The 25,289-nt window shown below is 40.8% G+C and overlaps 3 protein-coding genes across 5 annotated transcripts; 1 reads left to right on the plus strand and 2 right to left on the minus strand.

Moving 5' to 3' along the window:
* Positions 1-2,551: 2,551 nt before the first annotated feature.
* tmem33 (transmembrane protein 33) lies at positions 2,552-8,674 on the plus strand. Its single transcript, XM_042075441.1, has 8 exons — positions 2,552-2,729; positions 3,599-3,679; positions 3,971-4,065; positions 4,449-4,636; positions 6,170-6,237; positions 6,574-6,707; positions 6,905-6,988; positions 7,444-8,674. The coding sequence occupies exons 2-8, from the start codon at positions 3,620-3,622 to the stop codon at positions 7,571-7,573; spliced, it is 759 nt and encodes a 252-aa protein (XP_041931375.1). The 5' UTR covers positions 2,552-2,729; positions 3,599-3,619; the 3' UTR covers positions 7,574-8,674.
* A 1,151-nt stretch (positions 8,675-9,825) lies between these two features.
* On the minus strand, positions 9,826-13,245 carry ccna2 (cyclin A2). Of its 3 annotated transcripts, none has more exons than XM_042075435.1 (9): positions 13,147-13,245; positions 12,557-12,803; positions 11,624-11,864; positions 11,429-11,532; positions 11,105-11,328; positions 10,794-10,998; positions 10,572-10,685; positions 10,334-10,467; positions 9,826-10,223 (listed from the first exon to the last, which is right to left on the minus strand). In XM_042075435.1, the coding sequence occupies exons 2-9, from the start codon at positions 12,755-12,757 to the stop codon at positions 10,172-10,174; spliced, it is 1,275 nt and encodes a 424-aa protein (XP_041931369.1). In that variant the 5' UTR covers positions 12,758-12,803; positions 13,147-13,245; the 3' UTR covers positions 9,826-10,171. The 3 variants fall into 3 exon arrangements, with proteins under 3 accessions (XP_041931369.1, XP_041931368.1, XP_041931367.1); XM_042075434.1 differs by having other exon boundaries at positions 12,941-13,200; XM_042075433.1 differs by having other exon boundaries at positions 12,557-13,199.
* A 323-nt stretch (positions 13,246-13,568) lies between these two features.
* Positions 13,569-23,977, minus strand: bbs7 (Bardet-Biedl syndrome 7). The gene is made up of 19 exons (XM_042075394.1): positions 23,444-23,977; positions 22,987-23,052; positions 22,677-22,739; positions 22,403-22,578; positions 22,025-22,211; positions 21,743-21,815; positions 21,087-21,203; positions 20,804-20,934; positions 20,552-20,636; positions 19,659-19,761; positions 19,137-19,329; positions 18,121-18,195; positions 17,937-18,005; positions 16,060-16,199; positions 15,236-15,400; positions 14,806-14,915; positions 14,420-14,523; positions 14,069-14,192; positions 13,569-13,922 (listed from the first exon to the last, which is right to left on the minus strand). The coding sequence occupies exons 1-19, from the start codon at positions 23,477-23,479 to the stop codon at positions 13,789-13,791; spliced, it is 2,151 nt and encodes a 716-aa protein (XP_041931328.1). The 5' UTR covers positions 23,480-23,977; the 3' UTR covers positions 13,569-13,788.
* Between the last annotated feature and the right edge of the window lie 1,312 nt (positions 23,978-25,289).

Raw genomic sequence — 25,289 nt, forward strand, 5'->3', positions numbered from 1 at the left:
CTGTTCCTTTCAACAAAAAAAAAAATCAATTTCCAAGGGAAGTGCGCACTCTAGTGTTGATTGCAGTCAAATCATCCACGTCTTCTCCAAAGCTGACACACTGAGACATTCTTTTCTAGCCTAATACGAGTTTATGGAAAGGTTTATATTAAGTTGTATTTGATTTAGGGATATTCTTATTGTTGTAACATGTGGACTAACACTACAAGAGAGATCAATTGTGGATAGGCCAAAATGCTGCGTAAAGTAAACCAGCTATCCAATTGTTGCTTAGAGGCAGGTAAACATTTTAGGAACATGAATGCAAGAGTTTTTCGTCATAAAATCCTAACAGATAAAAACACATTTCGACATGGACACTAGGCCTACCAATCTCTTCTCCTCGTTGCGAGAATGGAGTGCAGTGGTGGCTCACAAACTATTGCTTTTTGGCGCCATCTTGTGGCCATTTAGTTGGTGTTGCCTAAGTCTTACAGTTTTTCTCGATTGCTTTTACCTGCTTAAGTAAACTGGAACCCACTTGGTCTTCATGACTACTTTCTTTGCACAGCAGAAGTCATCTCTTGCGAATGTGATCACACATTTTCATTGGGTTCACACATTTCTCACACCCTTTTGCAAAACAGTTAACACAGGTGTCATTCAAAAGCCCCAAACTCTATTGGCTTTCCCATGCTAAACAAAAGGAAAACATCTTTTCACAGGTGGTATAGATTCCTTGCATAAGTCTGAATCTTTGATACACCTGTGTGAAACTCCTTTGCACAATTCTTCAATCAGCAATCATTCATTATACATAAGAGATGTCTGTTCTGTGTTGCTATTTGCAAGTATGGATCTATGTAATGCACATTTAGACAAAGTACCTATTTGGTGGAGAAAACAGTACAAAAGGTGTTTACTGTAGGTTTATTTCGATGAAAGTTGTAGTTCAATGAAATTTACAGTATCTTGCTAGGTATTTGCTGTATGTCTTACATATCAATGACAGTTACATCTTGGGAGGAATGAATACATTTATTTTTATTCAGTACATTTTGTCTTTTCACAGTTTTTTTTCTGATACCAGAAAAATGAGAAAGTAATGGAACAGACATAGCAAAAATGCTCATTTTGAGAACTAGATTTTGCATTTTGTTGTCAAGTGTGTAATGATTGATTAAAGAGTGTTCTTGAATATGCAACAAGTTGTAGTGTTTGAGGGCAAGATTTGTTTTTGCTGCATGTTTTAATTGTTTTGAGAGAGTAACAGCCTTTTGCAAGCAAAATGTGTCATTTTCTCCAGAGTGCTTTTGTTCAGACACGGGTGTTAATTGTTTTGAGAACGTGATGTCAGAGTTGACACGATATCAAAACGATCAAGAAAAACTGTAACACATTTAAGCCCAAATATTTCTCAGACATGCAAATATGCAAATCATGTGTTATTAGCAACCCTTTGAAGTAATCAATTATTATTTTATTTTTTTAAATGTAGAAAAGTAGATGAAAAAGTGAGTTTTATGGATAAGTAGGATAATATGCGTATAGTCAATTAAAGGTTTCTCAAATTGCTTTTTTGTTAAAATAAAGGTATTCTGACAGGACTATTCAAACTGATATGAATACTGACACCATTGGTAATAATAAATATGAAAAATATGTAAACATTGTTTATTTACCAGGAGCTTCGGCTCGATAAAATAGAACCCTGAATGTGTATGTGCATGCGTGTGTGTCTGCATGTAGTTGTGAGAGTTAGTGTATATGGTCTGTGTGTGTGTATCTGCATGGGGTGTGAGAGTTAGTGTGCATATTGTGTGTGTGTGTGTGTGTGCGTATATATATATATATATGTGTGTGTATATATATATATATATATACACACACAGATACACACACACAGTGTGTGCGTATATATATATATATATATATATATATATATATATATATGTGTGTGTATATATATACACACACAGATATACACACTCACTCATACACACACACTCATACATGTGTATGTGTGTGAGTGTATGTCTGTGTAGGTGTGTGTGTGAGTGTGTATATCTGTGTGTATGTGTGTGTGAGTATGTGTGTGTGTGTGTGTGTAGCCTATGCATATTTAATGAGATAGGCCTATTGCCTCATTTGCATATATTTTAAGACAAAGTGTAATACAAAAAGTATTTATCTTAATATAGATTAATAGATTAAACTGGTAGAAATGTATGAGGATATCTATAAAGAGGTAAAAAGTCCCATTCACCTGTAGTGTGATAAAGTGTCACCTACTGTGGTCATTTTCAGGACTTTCGTCCCCGGGTAGAGATTTTGGCACACATCCCACATTGTTCAATAATGGGGTCATATTAGTCTATAACAGTTGAGATATTCTCCGCTAAATGAAGTGCATACAAATATTACCCAGGACCTCTTCTAAATAAAGAGTTCTGTTTTTGCTACAGCTGAAAGCAAAACAAATGGGCCAAGCCATCTCTGGCCAAGCAGCCAACAGCAGTCTGAGTGATGACATATCGCGATAATCTTACAGCCAATGTCAGCTGATCGAGTGGTGCTCATGGGAACGGAACCAGGGCAGGACCAGGTTGGTTGCGGCACACATTGGTGGAGTCCACAGTGTAGCATAGCCTGCTAGCAAGCATTTCATTGAATGAAATCTCTCCATTTGTTTGTTTGATCGAACTACCGTTACACATTTCTGGTGTCAAGTGAATCTTCTGTCATCGCAGGTAATTTTAAGAGCCATAATCCATTTCTTTTTGCCGTTGTCAAAGCACGAAGTATTTTTTCTGTCACTGGTCATTTCAAGCGAGAAGGCTAACTATCGCGACTAGCTAGTATGCTTGCTCACGTTAGCTCTCTTCCGCTAGCTTGCTGACTTGGAGAACATTCTAGATAAAAGTAGCTAACATTAGAGCTGAATAATCTAACGACAATAAGAACCACTCTCTGGAAAAACTGAAATTGTCACAGGATAGGCACAGAGTCTTACCAATCTCTGTGTTCTTGCACTCTGTGTCTTTATTTTTTTATCTTGGAAGTTTACATTAGAAGCTAGCCAGAACAAGCTAAACATTTCCACTAGCTAACGTTAGCCAGCAATACCGTTTAACACTATGCTTATTACACTTAAAACGACACACATGTTTAATGTTCCTTTTGGAACACATCTGAAGTACTCGAAAGTTCCAGACAAGCACTATTTTAAGGAAGGGTTTTCGAAAATGTTCTGTGATAGTTTGCATTTGGGGATCTTACTCTTGTCATTTTTATTCTAACGTTAACGTTACTATGACAGCCAACTGGCTAACTAACGTTAGCTTTCTAGTCACCCTTTTATCACCTAATGCAAGGCTCATGCTGATGATAATTAACGTTGCCCATCTATCAGTTAGCGGAGGATAACTATTCGTCTACTGTACATAGACAGATTTGAAGTAGATTGACTCTTGTTCTCCAAAACTGTATGGAGGGTTGGTAATAGGCCGTACAGAACTCCATGGGGTGTACTAGTTAGGCTAAGCCTTTTCACGTTTCTCTTCACTGGAGTGGTCAAGACAGATTTGCAAAAGTGCACCGTGTTTTCTACTTTTACCAGAGTCAACGTCGGATTTGAAAGATGGCAGACACAGAGCACCAAACCCCTCCTCCTCCTCCCCCTCCTCAGGCAGGGCCAGTGGTAAGTGGTTGCTATGAACTACAACTAGCCACAGTGATCATAAAGCATTACAGTAACCGACCCGTTATCTGCCTCATTGTGAGTGTTGTCTCTTGATGTATTGTTACTGACATTACTTCCCTATAACTTTGCTTCTCACGTGGACTGCTGCACAATAAAGTCTGTAATTCTTACACTGGTTGTAATAAGGCTAAAGTTCAAATAATGATTGATTCCTCCCTATAACTTCCTCCCTTTCTGGTTGTTTTGACATAAGCTTCACACATAAATGAATACATCTGTGTTTTGCAGCAATTCCTGTTGGCTAACAAGTTGGAAACTGCAATGTGGATGTCTCGACTCTTCACAGTGTACTGCTCTATCATGTTTATTCTCCCTATCATGGGGTGAGTGAATGGACCTGCTTGATTTTATCAGCCTTTTTTCACCACTGCTCACCTTATTTACTCATACAGGCATGCTGTTTAGGGTTCAATGTTAACCTTTAAAAGTGGTTTCCAGCTTGGCAACCAGGCATGAGGTTTTGGTTGCCACTTGTAACAATGTAGTAGCCAAGGGCAACCAGGCAACCTTTAATGTCGAGCCCTGTGTTTTGTATTGATGTTTCCATTTGTATGTTTTTGGAATTATTAATATCTGTTCATTGTTATTGACATACAGCTGATTGCACAACAACTGCCAACAAGTTGATGATGTGTGCAGTGCCTTACATATCAAAAGACTACAATACTATGTGTATGTATGCACATTATACTATCTCCCCCTGTAGTCCGTACGCTGCCACAAATTTCTACCAGCGTGCCCTGTTGGCCAATGCGCTGACCAGCGCCCTGCGGCTGCACCAGAGACTGCCTCGCTTCCAGCTGAGCCGAGCCTTCCTGGCCCAGGCCCTGCAGGAGGACAGCTGCCACTACCTGCTCTATTCGCTCATCCTGGTCAACTCCTACCCCATCACCAGTATCCTTAAAGACCTAATCCAGATTGGGGGTACAGGGCTGATTGATGAAACGAATGTATTTGCTGCTGGTGTGCATGCGTGCGTGTGCGGCCTCGAAGGAAAGGCTTAACAAGTTGATAAACGAATGCAGCGCAAACCACAGTCAATGAACGCGAAAGGAGAGTAGCCAACTCTTGTCTCGCGTTCATTGACTGTTGTTTGCGCTGCATTCATTAATCGACTTGTTAAGCATTTCCTTAACCGGAATATTGTGGAATGTAAACACATGGGTTGGAAAATGCACATTTTGGAATATTACATTCCGTTTGTGCAAGGAATTTTGGTTGTTGCCCTGACACTTTGCAGAAAAATGTAGCAAAAAGTTTGCACTTTTGGAGTGAAGACGAGGTCAATTTATGTATTAAAACCTGAAAGTTTAAATGTCAAGATGGAATTTATTGCTGGGTGAAAGCATCATAAAACTCAGACACAGGTTTTGGACGCACTGCTTACAGATGAAGAATCGTGGAAAACCCCTCAAAGTGTCCTAATGCAAGGCTAAAATGCAAAAACAATAGCAGCTGCAATCTGGCCAAATTCACCTATTTTGCGGTCATGAATGAAATTCAGACAGAGACCGTTGAGACGTCATGACCGATACTACTTCTACTTCTAGTGGCTGTTTTATTCAGCATCTGCTGATTAACATGTAAATGGGAATATTCTTCTACACAAGGAAACATCTTATTCTGAATATTGCCATAACCAGAATATGGACCTTATTCGGAATATGGTGTGCATGGAAACGCAGTCAATGTGAGCTCTAGAACTGTGGGGTGTACTACGAACCTCGATTAGTGGGTTAGCGAGGTATGTTGCGCTCAAAGCCTGGGTTAGCTGTCACACGAAAGTCGCTCTCTTTTAGCGTCGCTATATCACCATGGTATCTCATGCTGGCAACCAAACCTGGTCGGGAGGAGGTTTTGTGCTAAGTTAAAACTCAAATCGTGCTGCTGACCAATCAATTATCTTGGAAAAACAAAGTTATCACATGTAAGATTCTGTCATGTATGTTACAGGGGACGACGCTCCGCCTATCCAAACTTTTTTGATCTCGCAGGTGCATTTCACCGTTGCGTGTGCGAATATTCCATTAATATGAACGTTCATACCATAAAACATGTCATTACCACCGATTTATTGGTGTTGAAAGCTAGTCACTAAAAATGAACACCCTAGATTAGGCTGTCGTCCTTAAATGCGGAAGTAATCGTTTTTATTATAGGCGGTCTTGTGCGTCTCCACGTTTCACGATTGGCCAACATCATCAGAACACCGACAACACGCACAAAATCTGAGCTGAAAGCCTAGTTTGACAAATATACACATAACTGCGTTCGTAGTATCACCTAACTTATAGCCCCAGTTAAGGCTTTTTGAATCCTCGATATGTCTAGATAGCCTGGCTATGTTCAACTTGCTTCGTAGTATACCCCACTGATGTCCCCTGGTTTGTTTTGAAAACTTGAACATTCCTTAACCCCTATCAACAGTGAGCATATTCCCCATCTTCCTCTTCTCCTTGCTCCATGCTACTACTTACACTACAAAGGTCCTTGATGTGAGTACCAGTTCCTCAGCCTTGTGGTAAACCTCTCCTGCCCGTTAATGAAATGCTAATCGACGGGCCATACATACAGTGGGTGTAGGTATAAGTGAATGGCAACAGTCTTCTTTATTGCCATCGGAGTTAAAGTCAAAGTTGGAATCTCCACTTTCCCTCAAAACAATGTTGTCTAGTCAAAATCCTATCAGGTAGTCCATCTGAATAATGTAAGCTTTTACTTCAACTTTTTCTGGCATATTATGAGACTGCTTATAAATGAGCTATAAATAATAATACGTTATAAATTCATGAATAATCACTTACACTATGTTCCTATCTTGCATTCTGTAGGCAGTGGGACCCAACAGCCTCATGTTTGTGAGGAATTTCCTCAATAAGCTTACTGCTAATCAGCAGAACATTCTTAAGTTCATTGCCTGCAATGAGATCTTCCTCATGCCCGCAACGGTCTTCATGCTTTTCAGGTATGGCAAGCTTGGCTATATGAAGAGTGCAATGAATAGTTTGCACTTCTACATTATAACCTCTCAAAAGCTGGCAGCTATAAGTAAGCTCAATATGTTTTGAGTGGCTGTCTATCACCCAATAGGAGGTTACTTGCAGGCTTTACCCAAAGTACACAATTAGTGTACACAAGTGATTGATTCTTCTCTTTCTACAGTGGACAGGGAAGCATTCTGCAGCCGTTCATATACTACCGATTTCTCACACTCCGGTATTCTTCCAGACGGAACCCATACTGCCGGTAGGTATTCCTAATTAGTGGTTTTGTCCCCCACACCTCCATGTTTTAGCAAAGTTAAAAGAACACTGTGTAGGTTTTTTGCCATATGGGCTTGTAAGCTAGCTAGCCTCATGATTTCCATACTGCACATATTCCATATAATACCATATTTAGGAAGGCATGTATTATTGTGCCTGAGCAGTCAGAGCAAAATAATACATATTGAAAAGCCTGAGTTGGAAACCCCAGTCATATAAGAATTTGGCAACAGCTTGGCTAGTTGGCTATCTTTTATGCTGTTGCGCAAGGCAGATCTATTTATTCTATGTAATACCACTGTAAGTACAACATATAGTAGAAATTGTATCAGACACAATAGGAAAGTCATTTGCGAAGTAAATTGCGGTCAGATTTAGCGACTGATTTCATGTGCCCCTGCTCACTGATGCCTAACTCCTCTCCTCCTCCATCCCCAGCACCTTGTTCACGGAGCTGCGCATGCTTCTGGAGCACTTCATCATGAAGCCCACCTGCCCTGCCTTCTTCAGACGGATGTGCCTCAACAGCATCGCCTTCATCAGCCGCCTGGCCCCTACTGGCGTCTAACCTGACCTCTCATCTCACCCGCCCTTACCCCCGCCCGCTCCACTCACTCACACACACACACACACACTCCCACTCATACAAACACAGCCCCCTGCAGCGGGAGGAAGGGATGTACCACCTAAGAGACTGACGTTAAGCAGACTCTAGATGAATGTTTTGGAGGGTGTCACAGCTGCTCCCGTCAACCATCTTGCTCTTCATCTGCTTCCCCCTTTTGAGCTTTTGCTGCACTGGACACAACAGCTGGATTTTAATACCTGGATGACTGACCTTTCCTTTTTAACCATGCACTGTGGGGAAACTACGCTGTAGGGTACACCCAACGATTATGGTTACTATATGTACTGTGGGGCACTGTAGGATTTTTATTTTTTGTCACCCATGGTGGAACAGCTTTTGGTCTGTCACCTTCAGGATGTATTTATTTGTGGTTCATATTTTTTTCCTCTTCAGAGCTGGATTAAATTGAGATTACTTATTTATGATGGAATTATTAAGGTTCATGATTCTTGAGTGAGATTACATTGTACTTTTGTCAGAGGTGGGATTAGTGTCTGGGTACTGTCGAGTCAAAGCATTGGATTATATGAATCTAATCCATTTTTATACTTAATTTCCTGTGAAACAGCTTTCTTGTTTGGTATGTGCTGGTGTTGTCTTAAATCGCTTTTCCTATCCAAATTAAAATGTGAACTTTGATGATACAATCTGTATTAACAATTAGTCTGGGAGAATCTCAGTCATCTTCATTTGAAAGAAGCCAGATTTTATGTGCCGTTATTATTTGTAATACTTTTTCAAATGTTACCTTAACAATTGCTAACTTTAATATGCTTCTATTTCCCTAAACTGGGTCAAAGATTTAGTGTTCATGTACAGACAAATTGCTTTTGTCAGATTGGCCATGTGTACTCTGGAACTGCATTGCATCTTCTGTGGGGTGACATTGTAGGTTCTTACATCAAAAGTTGATTCTCATAGTTCACTGAAATGTTAAGGCATGCTGTCATTTTAGTCCATTTGTTTTATTAGTTGTTTGTGTAGCCGAATGAACTCAATCTAGTACATGAACAAAAAACTTAATAAAACCTTAATTCACAACTTGCATTTGAATATTTGATTAACTGAGGAGTTACATGTGATTTAGGAGGTTTACTCTTCATTGGCTCCCTATAATGGCCAGAATCAAATTTAAATCTCACCTTGGCCTATAGGACACTTACTGGATCTGCTCCCTGCTATTTCAATTGTACCCAATTCCCCACTGCGGTCTTCTGAACGTCTGTTGCCATAAATGCTAGGTCAAATTCAACTCTTCCTCAGTGGTGGAATGAGTTGCCCAGTACTCTCCATTCCTGTGAGTTTGGGTCTTTCAAGGAGTCTAAAGACAAGAACCACTTAAGTGTATGCCAAGTTATGGTTTATGTACTACGGTATTCATTATCATTAGGCTATTAATCATTGATATTGCATTGACGTGTTATTTTCCTTTATGTAGTCTTACCAATATTTCAAAACCGTTTATACTGTTCATTTTTAGCTATTGTTTTTATTTGTAAGTCTCTTTGGACAAAAGCATCTGCTAAACCAATGTGTGATGCAAGTTAAAATATATTAGGTCACCTTTAACAGCCCTTGAACAAAACTCAAAACATAAGACTTTGTGTAGGTTCAAGACCAATTGTCATGTTTTGACACCAACTGTAATCAAGGTTATGAAATTATACTTAAATGTAAGTCAGACTACCATCAGTCTAAAGAATATAGGTTTCAGACAGGAAAAGCAAGTCTGTCCTGACCCAATTTCCTATATTGCACAAGTTAACCATCTCCCTCCAGCTATGAAAAGCCTTTAATTAGCTCCCCATTTCCAAATCTGCTTACAATCAACAAATGGTGAACCAAAGCTATGCACCTCACACTTAAAGAAACCAAGCTTTGGAAGGTGTATTTGGGTAGGGGACTATATTAACAGTTGGTGAGCTTCACTTTGGTGGTATACGATCACACCCACACAAATTTGCAAATATACGTATAGATAACTTTAAAAAGGATTCAGTACAAATTGTGTTGGCAAAGCTTTTGCATTCACTTCCCAAGTAGTTAACTCCGTAATGTGGACCAATCAACACTGACAATAGGGATAGTTTATCTGAAATGTATACCTCGGAGAAGTGTTACATCACAATAGCAATGCTTGTCAACGTCAAACAAGGAGTACTTTCAACATACTGTAAAAGACAGGACACCAATTAGATGTAAAAATCTGGGCATTTAATTACAGGTGGCATTTCCAAAAATGGAAGAAAAATCTGAGGCTGCTTAAATAGTCCAGAGATTGCCTCGAAAAAGGAGGGGGACATACAAAAACATTTAAAAACCACAGCTTGATTTACTACATACGAGTTTCTTGTTGGCTGAATCAGGCATTAAAAGCAGTCCTTAAGGACAGCCATATAAAAATGCACATTAAAAAGCACTAATCTCACCACATACCCAAGTAATCAAGGCTATGGTTTCAGTCATTTAAATCCTGGAAAATGCAACATTTAGTAGAAAAATAAATGTACAAACAATTATAAGGATCCGGGATCAAAACTATTCTAATTGCAACTTCTCTGGGGGTTCAATAACGGAGACTTCATGGTACCTGAGAAAGACAGTGACAAACATCAGAATCATGAAACATGCTTTGATCAACATGCAACAAGGAAAGCACATCAAAAGCTCAAGGAACGCAAAATGCACAGGTCTACTTACTTTGAGGTTTTGTATTTCTCCCTCACAGACTGCTGTGCATGTTTGGCAGCGTTGAGGTAGGTCTGATGCAGATCCAACACACAGGGCATCAAGTCTTCCAGGGTGTATCCAGTGGCCTCAACCAGCGTCTTTGACTGGAAATGGGATGTGACGAATGATGCAGTGATTAAGTTACAACCTGATATCTGGTTTAAAGACTCAAAAGCAAAGATTCCAGTGTCAAGCCAACTCGACTCACCCAAGATCCACCAGTGATTGTGTGATTGGCCAAAATGTACGCAGAAGCTGCCGTTTGTGACGGGAGATACTTCAGGGAGGGGTCCGTATCTACCAGGCTCAACTCTCCAAGAAACTAGAAAAGGGAGGTAAACTCCTTGTAAAAATCAGCACGAGAAAACACCAACATAAGCAATGCCAGAGCACTAGCATACAATCAACTGGGTGTGAACCATGCACTCACCATCGCCAAACTCTCTACCCTTTTGCTGACTGGCTGGTGCAGAAAGTACTGGGTGAGAAACTGGTTGATTGTGGGGGCCGACAGATCAAAAGACAACACCTTCAGGATCAGATGCTCCATTCTCAACACCTGTTTTTTCGTGTAAGTGTCATCAGTAATGTAAACGAATTCTGCCACCTCTGGAGGGTAGATCTCCTCAAATTTCCTGTGGGGGCAAGACATGGGTCAGCTCCCACCATCAGAGCATGCCACAAAACAGGGCTACACAGCCTCTATAGGCACAAAGTAGCTTACTGGCAGCAAACACTTACGAAGCCAGCAGCATGGCAGCTGTTCCGACCAGTTGCAGCTTTCCCCTCAATACGGACATTGAAGACAGGAAGCGGTCGATGTAGTTCACAGCCAGATACAGGGTCTCGTTCTGAAGCTTGTACTCCTCACCGACCTCTACAAGCCAGTCCACAAGGATGGCCCGCATGCTGTTTGTGATGTCCGGCTGCTTCTTCATGTATGCGGGTTTTGGTTTGCACTTCACCTGTTAACAAGCATAAAGTTCCCAGCCATGAGTTGAGAAGGCGACCATGATATGACACTAAGTGAAGGCCCAGTCAGACACTCCAGTAAAGTCTGCTCACCTCCATCTCCCTCAAATGTGCATGTATTTCTGCAGCATACTCAGTGACTTCATTCACACAGGGCAGTTTCTCTTCTTCAACAACAGACATGTCCATAGCAGAGTCTGAAGGCAGATAGTGCAAAGTCAGTCATTTGGACCATTTCAGTTACTGGAATTAACAAGGTATTAATGAGCCGATCTTGATCAAACATACCAAAACTGACATCCATAGGTAGGTCAATAGGGGCGAGTGGCTGCCTTAGACGTGTTACAGTCGGGTTTAGTGTTAGGGGAGAAGGCTCCACGGGGCTGCGCTTGGAAGATACTTGTTTCTTGATGCAGGCACCATCAGGCTCATCCACATGAATCTGGAAAGCCGGCTGTTTTGGAGCCACATTTTCTGCACAGCTCCGGCCATTGTCTTCTGTTTTGCAGGACAGTCCTTGGTTTAATCCCTGGAAGGTGGCAAATACATTGTATGTCTACGTTAATAGGTCACCACAGCTCAAAACAAGCATGACGCAAACATGCAACAGATTGACGCGGCAAACTTTAATGTTAAATTACTTCCAAGCAAGAGTGCCATAATGCAAACCCTACCACAATTAAGATACCGGATTATTACCCAGAGACAGCTGATTGCCTGCGAGAAAGTTGTTCAGTGTCCTGACAGGCGCAAAATGGCGGAAAGCTTGGGAGGGAACTTGGGACATTTAAAAACGTACCACTTTGGAGAAAACGGGCAAGACACCGCCGGAATTTACTCACGTGTCTACGTACTGACCATTTTAATTTCATATTTTATAAAATTCGATTGTGAGCCACATGTTTAAAACAGTCATGTTTGTCAGCCAAATAGATGGTTGGTAAAGGCTTGGCGGTTGGATAGCTTGCACAGCGCTACCCACAGGTGGCTAAGTTAGCCACCCAAGTTAAAACTAGCTTCTCATAAATGACCAAAATATACACCACACAATTAAGGCTACATAGGTATAACATTACTCATACAACAATTATCCCACGCCCCAAAAGCCACTGTTGGATGGAGTCAAAGATGGGAAAGCCATCTAACGTTAACGTTATGAACGGCAAATGAAATCCGTTAGCTTCAATTCAGCTAACTTTGCAGCCTGCAGCTCACACCAACCTGTTTTAAGCCGCGCTGAGTCTGGAGTCTGCGTGGATTGTTTTCCAAGGCTCCCAAAACAGTTCTGTTAGTTGGCTTTGGGATCACATTTTCTTGATTTTCCGATCTGCCTTTAGAAGCCCGTAGTCTGAGCGAGTTTTCTTGATTCTGGAGCACTCTCTCGGTATCATGAAGCGCGTTTCCTTGAGTAAAGGCTGACATTTTCTTGCGGACAGTGGCTAACCAAGCTGGTCTGAAGAATGTGTTGCTAATGTGTAAGGTTTTCAAAATAAAACAAGAAACTAGTGCAATTGTATTGTTACAAGCTAGTCATGAAATCAATTGTGACGTTCAAGTAACCAATTTAGCAAACTAAAGTCGAGCAAGAATCGAATGAGGACTCACAATGTCGAAAAGCAGACGTCGCTAGCCAGGTAGCTAGCAGCAAACTACTTAAAAAATAAGCTGCAGACTAGCAACTACTGAAATGAATCTCCCAAAGCCAATTGACGACCCTTAACTAAAGAGAAACCTCCATGCTGTAACAAATTAAGCTATAACAAAGAAAAGAATCACAATCACACCATTTGCATCTAATAAGATGCCCTCACCTATCCTGCCTTGTTTCTTTTCAGACCGTGCAGATATTGTTGCTGTCTCAGTTCAAGTAGCCCGCGACTATTGAAACATCCAATCGAAATTCATGCTGCGTATACGTCATTAAGTGTACGGCGGCCGGCAGAATCCAAACCTGTTGTTACTTTCTCACAAACCGTTGGGAATTCGAGGCTCTAATCCATTGGTTCAGACAAAATTCAAAAAAGACATTTAAGGCTGTCGTCAGTGTATTGACGCGGACATTTTTTAATGACACTAATTCTGTCATTTTGACTCTTATTCCATTCATTTATTGCGGAATTGTTCAAAATATTTTGTGGTTATTGGAAGTGAAGATTTATCCTAGCAGCTATCTAGGTTTCTAACTGTTTCTAATTGAATATTCTGCACACACACACACACACACACACACACAAAGTACATTAATGTAAATTTATTACATTGTCAAAAAACACGATATGCAGAGTATATTAAAGTATAATGTATGGCCATTCCTTAAAGGCAATACAGAAAATATCTTGAGATTTTAATTTTCTAGACAAAACCTGATCATTTACAAGACAAGTGGTCTACTGACAAAATAAGACAAACAGCTACACAACATAAATAAGGTATCCATTGTACCATGTAATGGATTAAGCTTCATTGAAAAAATCCATTAAAGAATTCAGATCATAGTTATCAAGAATTTCCAGTAACAACGAAACCTTTGTTTTCACATTTTGTCCTTTAAACTTGAATTTGTCAATGAAGAGATCAGTTATCATACCTATAAAAAAACACAACAAATATTAGCTTACTCACAAAATCTGTCTATATCAAAGTGATTTGCAGACATACTTCTTAAATTATGACTTTTGGCCTCATGTTGTATTAATCATTTTAAAATCAGGATGAACACCTAAATCCTCATACCGTATAATCTTTCCAAATGGGCTGGCTGCTTCTTGTACTCTTCCAGCAGGTGGGCAGACTCATCTAGAATACCACGATACTCAGGAATAAGGAAATCTGCATTGCCTTCGTGGACCTGCAGTTCCTGTTTCACACAGTACAGGGGCATTTTAGTTGAATCCATTTAATAGACAACTTCATCCAAAGCACCACACAGTGGGGATAGTGTGTGATCCATGAAATTGCAGTATGTATGATCCATGAAATTTGACCAAGTTACTTGGTACATCAAAAAATCAGTCCCCAACTTAATGTGCTAGCTATGATAACAGGATCATGCAGTAACAGCGATGAAGACCTATTGTAGCTCACCTTTAGTGCTTCAATAAGCTGCACCTTTTTGGCTAGTAACAACTGGTACTCCAGCTTAGGGTGAATCATCTTCAGTGTATGGCTCACTGAGTCTTCATTTATATCTGTACAGCAGGGACAGATATCACACATTTGTGCAAACAACAACATCCGAATGAATGAAAGATCACCACACAAAGTCTTTAGCATTTTGACAATAAGTGAGAATCAACATAGAGCAGACCACATTTTCACAGGATTTTGGTATGGTAATGTCTCATTTCAGTCCTCATTTTAGCATATTCCATGGGAAAGAGGGGGATTTTCTTTCTGTGGTTTTTAAGACAGTAGATTTCCATGATCATCGTCAGAGATTGCATTTTGTGCCACTATGGTTCAGTACTTACCGTAAGATGTGTTCAGGTTAATTTTTCTCTTTGTGGCCTCTTTGGATAGGACATCCTTTAGTATTGATATTGTGGAGATGTTGTCAGATTTGAAGTGTGCCTCCCCTTTGCTTTAAATCAAACAGAAAACATAAGATTGTAAAGATAATTTGATCACTACAAGTCCAGTTTACTCTTGCAACCACTAATCACTAAACCATTCCCGTTCCTCAAAGTAATTACATCACAAAATGCAACACGTTTCCAGAACTCCAGTTAAACCCTTTTATGGGATCTGTAGTTGCTATTAACACTTTGTTAAGTGTTAACACACACACACACACCCCCACACACACACACACACACTCTCCACCACCCCTCCTCCCAGTTGCTATAAAGCATTTACATTTGACTTCAGCACTGTTCATCTATACGGGCGTGTTGATCTCACCAGTAAGTAGCTTCCAACTGGGTGCCAAGGAAGGTGTTCTGGAAGTAGAATGTGATGTTGTCTCCTGCAGGGGTCTTCTCGGGCACCTCTGGCAGACAGAACACCACCCATGAGTGGATCTCCGCAAAGCTGAACTGCCCAACCAGGCTCAGCGTGTTCACGGGTCTGTGTGTTTATTGAACAGAAAGCCAGGAAAAAACAAACAACATTAAAAATTCTAATCTTTGCTCTGATTTCTAATTGGAGTGATTGTTTTCATTCAGCAGCAGAAAACATGATAGTGGTAAACAAAATAAAAGTGCCATTTTAAGTCACTTTTCACTGGTAACCAATTGAAAAAAGCAATAAAGCCATAAAGTTAAAGCCATTAAGTGTTCACAAGAACATGTCAGAGTAAATTCTTTTCTGAATGTAAAAACCTTGAAACACTCTCCAACAACAAGTAATTACCCAAGTTTGGTCTTGATTTGGATTTGTTTTATGTTAAGATTGCAGCTTGCAACTTATTACTTCGATAAAATTATAGTTGATGTGTTGAGGCTCATTACTGCCACTTCTGGTCTGGAGTAAATCCTTATCCTTAAAGCCTGTCAACTCAAGGGATGACTGATGTGGGAGAAAACGTGGTTGCACATAAATGATCTCTGTATCTGTGCCTGAATTCAAGCATAGGCCAGGCCGTTTATGATTTGAAAACAGATAATTATACACATAACGACTTTGAAAGTATCTGATGATTACTTCACCGACACTCAAATTTTCCTTGCTTTAAGACCTGACATTGGTAGAGTTGTTCTTTCCTTCCCTGGTGAAGTGGTCCGTACCTGTCCTGGTCGATGGAGTGGGTTCTTTGGTGGAGCGATAAAGGCTTGATCAGGTACTGGCGCACCTGGCAGGTCTTGGGCTGCAGGCGAGGGGTGATGTATGCCTGGAGAGTGCCATACTGGCCCTCGATAGACCTCACCTGAGAGAGGAGGACACAATAGTTGGGTCGTCAGTCTATTGATGCAGAGCAGGCTATATCTAGCTCTCACTTCATATCATTTCAGTTTCAATTCAATCTCTTTTTTTTCAGGGAAATTTGTTTCAACTTCTAAAGGAAACATTGAAAATAGGAATGCACGATATATCGGCGGCCGATATATTATTAGCCGATAAGTGAAAAAATGAAAATATTATTATCGGTCCGATAATTCTGGCCGATAATTTGCGCCGATATTTTTTAAAGTCCGTCTGGCTACACTGAGCTACTTGAGCTTGGTTGGCTATACTTTTTCCTCAATATAATGTCAGCGGTGTGAATGTATTTCACCACTCTAACAAAATCTGTGGATATGCGTTCATTTGGGAATCTGTGCATCTCAAAATCCTCTCGTGAATGATCCGCCATTTAACCTTAACAGAGCGAAGCTCAGCCCTATCTAGTGCCGTCTTGTGCTGGTGTGTTTGCACTTTACCGCACTGGTCGGGGAAACAAATAAACAAACTCGTTATTAGGACGAGAACATAAGTAGGCCTAGTTCTAAGTTGTGTTTTAGTATTATATTTGCATTACTTTAGCTTGGGTTTTGTATTATTACCTAGAAATATGCTAACCATTCGTGCTTCAGTTTCAGACAGGTCATCATAATAAGTTATTAAAACCTTCGGGGCTAACTCCTTTCATTTCTGCTGCAGCAGGTTGTGCGCAACAGAGTAGACGGACATAAGCATAAGATACAGTCTGAGGAGTTGCAGCTTTATTCAGTTACCCGCAGTTAAAACTAAACCTAAGTTTCCCTCACAAACACTGATTTGGTCGCTATACTGTAGCTTATTCCAAGCTGAGCCGTTTATGAGTGTTTAGTTCTAAATAAAAACGATTCAAACTCTCTAGCCACTCACTCGCAATTCACTGACGTCAGGTTCACTTAAAGGAGCCACACATACTGTAGGGCTAGGCTACTGTTATGTTGTTGACTGCCGTACTATTGAGGACTATTATGAGTTCTGTCCATCATTTGGTGGTAGGTAAAATTACTGCAATAAAATTATGCTTATTAAATGCTTTCCCCGAATCACTTTTCACAGTTTTTTTTTAGTAATATTATCGGTTATCGTATCGGTATCGGCCACAACAAACCAATAAATATCGGTTATCGTTATCGGCCCTAAAATTCCATATCGGTGCATCTCTAATTGAAAAGAACCTATCATAATTCTTGTTAGTCTTGCTATTGCCATGGATTTACATGGACACTTTTAATCCAATTAGAATCAGAATGATGGCTCAATAGGAATACAGATGTCACATATAAACACCTTAATCGGAATAAAACTGCCGATCCAATTCGAATTTTGAATGAAAGGGGTGATGTATTCCGTTCTTATTCCAACTAAATCAGTCAATCAGGTCTCCCAATGTAGCTTCTCAAGCAAAAGCAAAGCAGCAACGGCTATTCCAATCAAAGATTCTAGAGCACTTGAGAGCACCTAATCCAATAGAACGTACCCCATGTAAACAGGTGGCACACATGTTTAATTCGGAACACTTTAGTCAAAGTGACAAAAAACTGTTCATGTAAACCCACCTATTGGCTAATACAGACATATGCAGGTGATTTTTCAGCTGAGTATCTACTCCAGGGAAAGTTACTAAGTCAAATTATGACAGTTGACAGTTTAAGCATAGTGAAGAGCACCAATTCCTTGAGTTCCTTACCTTCAACTCAAGCCTGGTGGTATTTGCTTGGCACCTGTATGTAGCCAGAAGAAAATTGCCGTTTGGTTGCTGAACAGAATGAACAGAAAGTCACACAAGTCAGCGTTAGTGCAAATAGTTTTGGTTGTCTTGTCTTGAATGGGTTTCCTGGATACTTCATACGAAAAAACGCTGACAGACTCACCTCCGAGTCACACTCACTGAAGCTCACAACAGCAGAGTTCTTGTCTACATCCAGTAAGTCGATAGGAACGTCACTCTGGTTGCAAACATGAAAGCAATCATGTAATGAAAATTGTGTGGTAATTGCCAGGTGTTGTCAGACATTTCCCTATTCTATTACACAATCAATATTTTACCACCAACAGATTAAATATCTTGTATTGCACAATCTACAAGGGCACCTGTCTCTGTTAACACCATTCTGAACAAAGCGTGGACAGATGGTTTTACATCATGCTATGGTCATTCTTTTGGCAGATATCAGCAGTTAGTGATTGCAGGTCTTAGTTGCACATCACATTTGGTCGCCACTACAGACTTAGAAAAAGAGTAGATTTTACAAGCATTGCCTGTATCACAAACAAAAACGAAACAATGCGTGGATTTATCTGGGAATAGGCTACTGAAGGTAGGGGCGAGCTATCTCGCTGGCGTGTTTAATTTGGTTCCTTGGTTAACATAATGTAGGCTACGTTTTTTTGCACAAAATTGCGTCTGCTAATAAACTTAAACATAAACACAAACAAGCGTGATCTCCTGTGGAATCCCTGACTGCGCCTTCAACGTTAGCCTACTATTATTTGTTGACATGAAACCTGAACGAACGGCAGCTGTTCCTGAAGTTCACTTGCGTCATATATATATGCCAATGCTCCATCAGTGAAAGTGAAACTAAATTTGTTAAGCCGCCCACGAGTTGGATCTGCGCCAAAATGTAAAGGGTTATTCCATGGGGATGTTAATGCACTATGTTCATTATTTGATTATTCCACAACCATTTAATTGCAGGCATAAGTTGCATTTCTGTAGCCACAAGTAGCCACAGTAATAATTGTCATCAAGGTCCTTATTAAAGCAGGACCATTTGTATATGGAAGCTGAGAGGTAATGTCCACTCTACTCCTTTTGAATTCTATGGTTTCCATGGTGCTTTTGTTTTGTCACAGTGTCATCAGCTGCCATGGTGACCGTCCTGACCTGCAGCAGTAAGTTGTCGATGGCAGTCTGGACCTCGAGGGTGAGGCTGTAGCTAGCGTCGTCCTGGCACAGGGTGAACTTGTCGTTGACGCTGAACACAGGGACGGCCGAGACGGCAGTGCTGGACTGAGAACTCTGCTGGTACTTCTCTCGGCCCTGCAGGACCTTCACCTGCAGCTGCTCTAACTCAGCCCTGCACACACACACATGCATGCACACGCACACACACACAAAACACGCACGCACACACACGCACATACACAAATGCACCCACACGCGCACACACACACACATACAAATGCATGAGTAGCTGAGAGTAGCATGACAGCCTAAGTCAAATCTCGTAAATATTTTGGAAAATATCCTGGATACAGATGATGGTTTTTACATCCAAAATTGATTTATAAATTGAACTTAAGGAGGACGCAATTCCATAAAATTAAACTGTAAAACCCAGACTCCCCACACACTAATGCATCTCCATCTCACTAATGCATGGATGTGGTGCATCCGAGTGGGTACCTGAGGGCCGCCACCTTGGCCTGGGTCTCTTTGCTCATCTTCACCTCCTCTCCAGGACCGGCCTCCATCTGCTGGGGCTCAGAGGTCAGTCCCGTCACCCAGCCTGCAGCACACACGAGCAAGCGGTCAAACAACGCAGCATTATAACACCGGCATGGCACTGTGCAGTAGGGCAGCATTATAACACAGGCATGGCACTGTGCAGTAGATCAGCATTATAACACAGGCATGGCACTGTGCAGTAGATAAGCATTATAACAGGTATGGCACTGTGCAGTAGATCAGCATTATAACACAGGCATGGCACTGTGCAGTAGATAAGCATTATAACAGGCATGGCACTGTGCAGTAGATAAGCATTATAACAGGTATGGCACTGCAGTAGATCAGCATTATAACACAGGCATGGCACTGCGCAGTAGATAAGCATTATAACAGGCATGGCACTGTGCAGTAGATAAGCATTATAACAGGCATGGCACTGTGCAGTAGATCAGCATTATAACACAGGCATGGCACTGTGCAGTAGGGCAGCATTATAACACAGGCATGGCACTGTGCAGTAGATCAGCATTATAACACAGGCATGGCACTGTGCAGTAGATCAGCATTATAACACAGGCATGGCACTGTGCAGTAGGGCAGCATTATAACACAGGCATGGCACTGTGCAGTAGGTCTTTCTGATGCAGTTAAATACAAACACAAGAGGTTATCAACAGAGTTGTGTAAGTACACCTCTATATCTATATCTATATACAACATATATCCAATGCACGGCAGCCGAGAAATAAAACATGCTGTCCTTCCCAAGCCAACATATCAGAAAGATAATTGTTGACCTGGCATGTTTAGTTTTGTTAAACCCTGGCTGGTGAAGAGTAGACCATTACCTGTGTAGGTGGTTGTCAGCACCTCATCATAGTTCTCTTTTCCTACACAGCCTCCCTGGATTGATGTAACGCTTTCTGACAGAACCTGAAGTCATAGTAACAGTAGTCATGAATATCCCGCAGCGTTAATCGACTGTGATTTGTTGTTAATGGCTCAGACAGGACCACTTTGTTCCACTGAATTACTAAATCATGAATAAGAACACACAACTGTAGTTCCTGTAACCGTGAGGAAACTGTTGAGGAACTCACATGTTGGAAGCGCAGAGTCGGTTCATTTGAGCTGTCAAGTCCATAGACCTCCACGGTTCCGTCATCTCTTCCTACCAAGATCTCCTTCACCCCATCACCGACAAGGTCAAACGTGTCAATACACAGTATCCCTAGTGGAGGAAACCCCACACAGTTAACCTAAACAACTCCTTGACCATGTGTAGAGTACATAAGGAGACAGACTTAAGAACAACAGGGAGTGTTGAGGTGACAGAGGGGGGGGGGACTCAAGAAAACAGACCCAGGAGTAACAGATGCTTACCTCCTTTCCTCTTGTCATTATTGATTTCCCATTTTGAAACAGGAGAGGATTCTGTTATTTTCACCAGTCCAAGTTTCCCATCTGTAGTCCCATAGAGAACTTCCTCTCCCTCTTTACCTAAAGGTCAAACCAGGTGAGTTCACATTCTATCTAACAAAAAAACATTTCAATACCAATGCCAGCAGTGCCTTTTAAAAGGTATTCAGAGGTTGTTTATGTTCGTGACAGTTGATCTGAAAGATTTAACAGTCATTAGAATGCACTGTGAGACTGTACTACTTGGTCAGTCCTTTGAATGGGAAGGAGGAGGGGTTAATTTAAAAATATCCAAATTTTGTTCTATAATTTCACTCCAAAACTGATTAGTCCAGGCCTATAATGATTCGATTACTTTTCATGTAAATGTCCTACAATTTCATGCAAGAAGGGGTATTTCCTTGTGGAAGCAAGCATAGAAGTTTAGAGTCAAGGGGATGGTTTACTAAGATATCATGAAACTCAGAAGACAATCTGATGTGAACCTAACTTGTCTGAGATTCTGACATCTTTAGGCCGATTGTGTTAATCATGGCATGCAAATCCATTTGGGACATGTAGCCTCAAAAATTTGAATTGTCATCCACATTGTATTTATTCCACCATATTCGAGAACCTACCCCCATCTTGGTTGTTGAGCTCCAAAACTGATGGAGGCCCAGGGACTTCTACATCATACAGAAGCTCAGATCCCTGGGTAATGGCAGAGAGAGAGAGGTCAGGAAAATAACAATTATAGACAAGTGATTACAGAAAGGCACGTGGAACTCAATAAAACCACTGCACACTTAATTAGTAGAAACAATTAGTATAATTAAATCAACGGTCTGATTTTCTGTACTAGCATAACAAGTTTGCAGAGTTCTACAGGTGTGCAGTGGAGAAGAGAAGGGAGTAGTTACCTGAAGGATTCTCAGCACGCGGTCCTGGCAGGCTAGAATGGGCACGGTGCGCCCCACCCTCTCCACTGGCAGGCACACGATGTCGTTGATTTTGTCCCCGGACAGGTAGTAGTCCTGATCCTTACAGTCACAGTAGTGGTTGTAGATGTAGCTGGCACACACGAAAAGATCAGCTCCGGAAACGTGCCTGTAAACAACGCAACTTATACATTCAGTTACATTACATTTACACCTCTCATTACGGAGTACAGCTTTATGTTCAACATCTTAAAACAAATCAGCCAGTCCTTCTTCCTAGTGCAACTATGACATGAAAATCAGTGGCATTTGATTGGGAAATTGTTAAATACACGCAGTAAGTGAATACTGCCTACTCACATGGCATTTATGGTCTCTGTCAGATTGGCTTCAAAGGACAGGAACTGCTTTCCCTTCTTGGTGAAGCCTCTAACTTCAGAACCACAAGACACAAAGATCTTCTCCTGAGGAGTCCCTTGGGCTCCCCCCAGTTCCAGCCTGGATATCTTTTGGCTTGGTAGCGTCTTAAACACAGGCTGCATAAAACAGATGACCACACAAGATCTTGTTTTGCTGCAAAATTGATTTGAAGTGTTTCTACCTGCATAACTGGAAAATGAGGTACTGTACTCACCACTGCCTCTCCCTTTTTCATCCCAAAGCATGTCAGTACACCATCATGATCTGCCACTGCCACCTAACAAAAAATGGGGATCGGGTCAGTCTATAGCGTAGAGAATATGATGATGGTATCAATAAACGCTGCATTATGTAGACGAAATGGGGGTCAGTATTCACTGACTAAATGCAACATAGTTGACTGATTAATCTCATGTGAACAGTTACATACGGTGACTGCCAGGATTGCCTTAACGGATTAACGAAGTGCTCAGCAGATGTTAGCGCTATGATTTATTCACTGTTGGACACAACACAACAGTTACCTTTTGAGTAGCTTTGCGTCCTATCGCAGGCAGCAGTCTCATCGTTTTCTGAGAGGTCACTCCAACCTGCAAAAACAGAGTTTGACTAGAATGTTAACTTTGTCGTTATCTTGAACTCGAGACATTTCGATTTAACGTTAGCTGCTACTCTCCCATTGCTGATGAATTTACTCAAACTAAACTTTTCATAGATAGCGTAGATATCAAGAGATCTGGCTTCAACCTCTTCTTCAACAGGGGATATTATTTGCCACATTACACACGTACCGTACATTTTACAACTATTCCATGGATAACGTTAGCTAGTCATCGCCAGATATTAATTTGGCGAAATCAGCTGTTCATAATAGCAATGTTAGCTAGCCAATCTAGCAGCAGCATCAAAATTACATTCATGCAATAATGCTAATGTTACATAACCGTGTGAATCACAGCAAATAAAAGTAACGTTACCTACCTGCACATAATCAACATGATTCAAGTTTATTTCCATCTTTACAAAACGATACGTCTTCTTGCTAACGTTAGCTCACGTTTTTGTTAAATGATATTGGCTGGTTGCCTTGAAAAAGTCACGTCTTAACATTTAAATTAACGGTGTAAGTTAAATGCAACGTTAAGCATAAGCAACAAGGCTTTCAACTCAGTCATTCAGCACATCTCGTCCGAATCGAGAGACACATCTTCTGACAGTGGATTAACATCGGGATTAGCAGGTTGCCAGTTTGTAAGTAAGTAAGCCAGTTTAGTTTAGCTAACGTTAGCCAGCCACTTCATAGCCATCTGGTCGACGAGGATGTAAAATAAGGCACATTCCGCCTTGCAACAGCTACCTCTTTTACTAGAAGATATCGTTACATATAAGGCAACGCATCATTTTAATTATATGTTGTTCGCTAAACATATGTAAACTTCAGAGCATGATTGCGTTGACTGTAGCTTCCTTTGCTAGCCCAAACAGGCTTTCCCATGCTCAAACAAGGAGGTGGTTGCCATGGTGAAACTGTAGGGCACGTTCGGAGCATAGGGAACGTTCAAGCCAGCACTAGTGCAAATAGATGCAGCAAAGGCAACAAGTGGGGACGCATTGGAGAACCACAAAGTTATCAGCAAACCAAAGCAGCTTTTTCATAACATTTCATCACCTAACATTTAAATGGTTTGTAAAACTCAGTCAATAATATTTGGGATTAATACATAAATGTGAAAGTCTCCTGTGCAGTTTGACCACTAGAGTGCAGTATTATGTAAAACGGTTCCTCGGATGGATCTGTCAACACGTAGGCCTACTCCACTGATCTCAAAAGAACTGTTTGAGATGTCTGTACTCTGTAGTCGGTAGATTAGGCTAGCCCAGGGGTTCCCAAACTTTTCCTTGACAAGGCCCCTCAAATACCACTAGGTTCTGGCCAAGGACCCCTTGATGTGTTATTAAACCCATCGACAATACTATGGCAAATTTAAAAATACATTAAGATAATCCTAATAATTATTTTAGCCACAAGCATTTTGTGATGGAGCATACAGTGTGTAAAATTACATTTGGGGCTTTCTGCTATATGAGAGCTATCACTCTACTATTATTCCTAGTCATTATCATGGAAAATAATGTTCAGATATGTGACTAATTATTATAATGGCATTGTATAACAACCATCATAGTAATGGATATATTTAAAATGTTTCAAATGTATTTATTTGTTGTTTTTATTTTTCTTTCCAACTTGCTGAGGTGCCCCTGGCACCCCCTCGCGGCCCCCCAGGGGGCCCCAGCCCCCACTTTGAAAACCACTGGGCGAGCCTTTGGCTTTGCAGAGCATAGTAAGGGTTTGTAGCTTCGTTTTCCTCTTGCTGATTATTATGTGATATGTGATTATGTGAAATCCCAAAATGTTTAAATACATATATTTTAAAATTACAATTATATATATATATATATCAAAATTCTAGACCTGGAAATGCAGGCCTGTTGATAACACAATATAGTCCAGTGACAAAATGGGGATAGTCACAATGCAGTGCCTGTCTGATATAGATGGCAGTTTTTCCTCAATTCTCGCTCCACAGTACTGAAACATAAATTATTAATACATTGGCAGTTATATGTAATATATGTTGCAGAGTAATTCATGAGCCTATCATTTGGAGATGTTGCCTATATTTTCAACAAGTAGCCTATCTAGATCGATATTGTAGCATAAGCCTTTGCATTAGTCACGCATTCAATACTGTTGACCTAGTAAGAGTGAAAGTCATTTTGCTTTGTCTACAAGTGATGACATCTCAGCAGCTGGTGCCAGGTT

This window comes from Alosa sapidissima, chromosome 20 (genome assembly GCF_018492685.1).
Source record: "Alosa sapidissima isolate fAloSap1 chromosome 20, fAloSap1.pri, whole genome shotgun sequence".
NCBI classification, from domain to species: domain Eukaryota; kingdom Metazoa; phylum Chordata; class Actinopteri; order Clupeiformes; family Clupeidae; genus Alosa; species Alosa sapidissima.

What these genes read in the sequence shown, in the direction of transcription:
- tmem33 (XM_042075441.1), top strand. Translation starts at nt 3,620, where the DNA reads ATGGCAGACACAGAGCACCAAACCCCTCCTCCTCCTCCCCCTCCTCAG. An exon ending in TTTATTCTCCCTATCATGGG is followed by an intron (nt 4,066 to 4,448) that starts GTGAGTGAATGG and finishes CTCCCCCTGTAG; the next exon opens with TCCGTACGCTGCCACAAATT. An exon ending in ACACTACAAAGGTCCTTGAT is followed by an intron (nt 6,238 to 6,573) that starts GTGAGTACCAGT and finishes TGCATTCTGTAG; the next exon opens with GCAGTGGGACCCAACAGCCT.
- ccna2 (XM_042075435.1), bottom strand. Translation starts at nt 12,757, where the DNA reads ATGTCAGCCTTTACTCAAGGAAACGCGCTTCATGATACCGAGAGAGTG. An exon ending in ACCTATGGATGTCAGTTTTG is followed by an intron (nt 11,533 to 11,623) that starts GTATGTTTGATC and finishes ATCTGCCTTCAG; the next exon opens with ACTCTGCTATGGACATGTCT. An exon ending in CAATCACTGGTGGATCTTGG is followed by an intron (nt 10,468 to 10,571) that starts GTGAGTCGAGTT and finishes TCCCATTTCCAG; the next exon opens with TCAAAGACGCTGGTTGAGGC.
- bbs7 (XM_042075394.1), bottom strand. Translation starts at nt 23,479, where the DNA reads ATGGAAATAAACTTGAATCATGTTGATTATGTGCAG. An exon ending in TAACCTGAACACATCTTACG is followed by an intron (nt 14,524 to 14,805) that starts GTAAGTACTGAA and finishes CCTGCTGTACAG; the next exon opens with ATATAAATGAAGACTCAGTG. An exon ending in AGCTTATTGAAGCACTAAAG is followed by an intron (nt 14,193 to 14,419) that starts GTGAGCTACAAT and finishes TGTGTGAAACAG; the next exon opens with GAACTGCAGGTCCACGAAGG.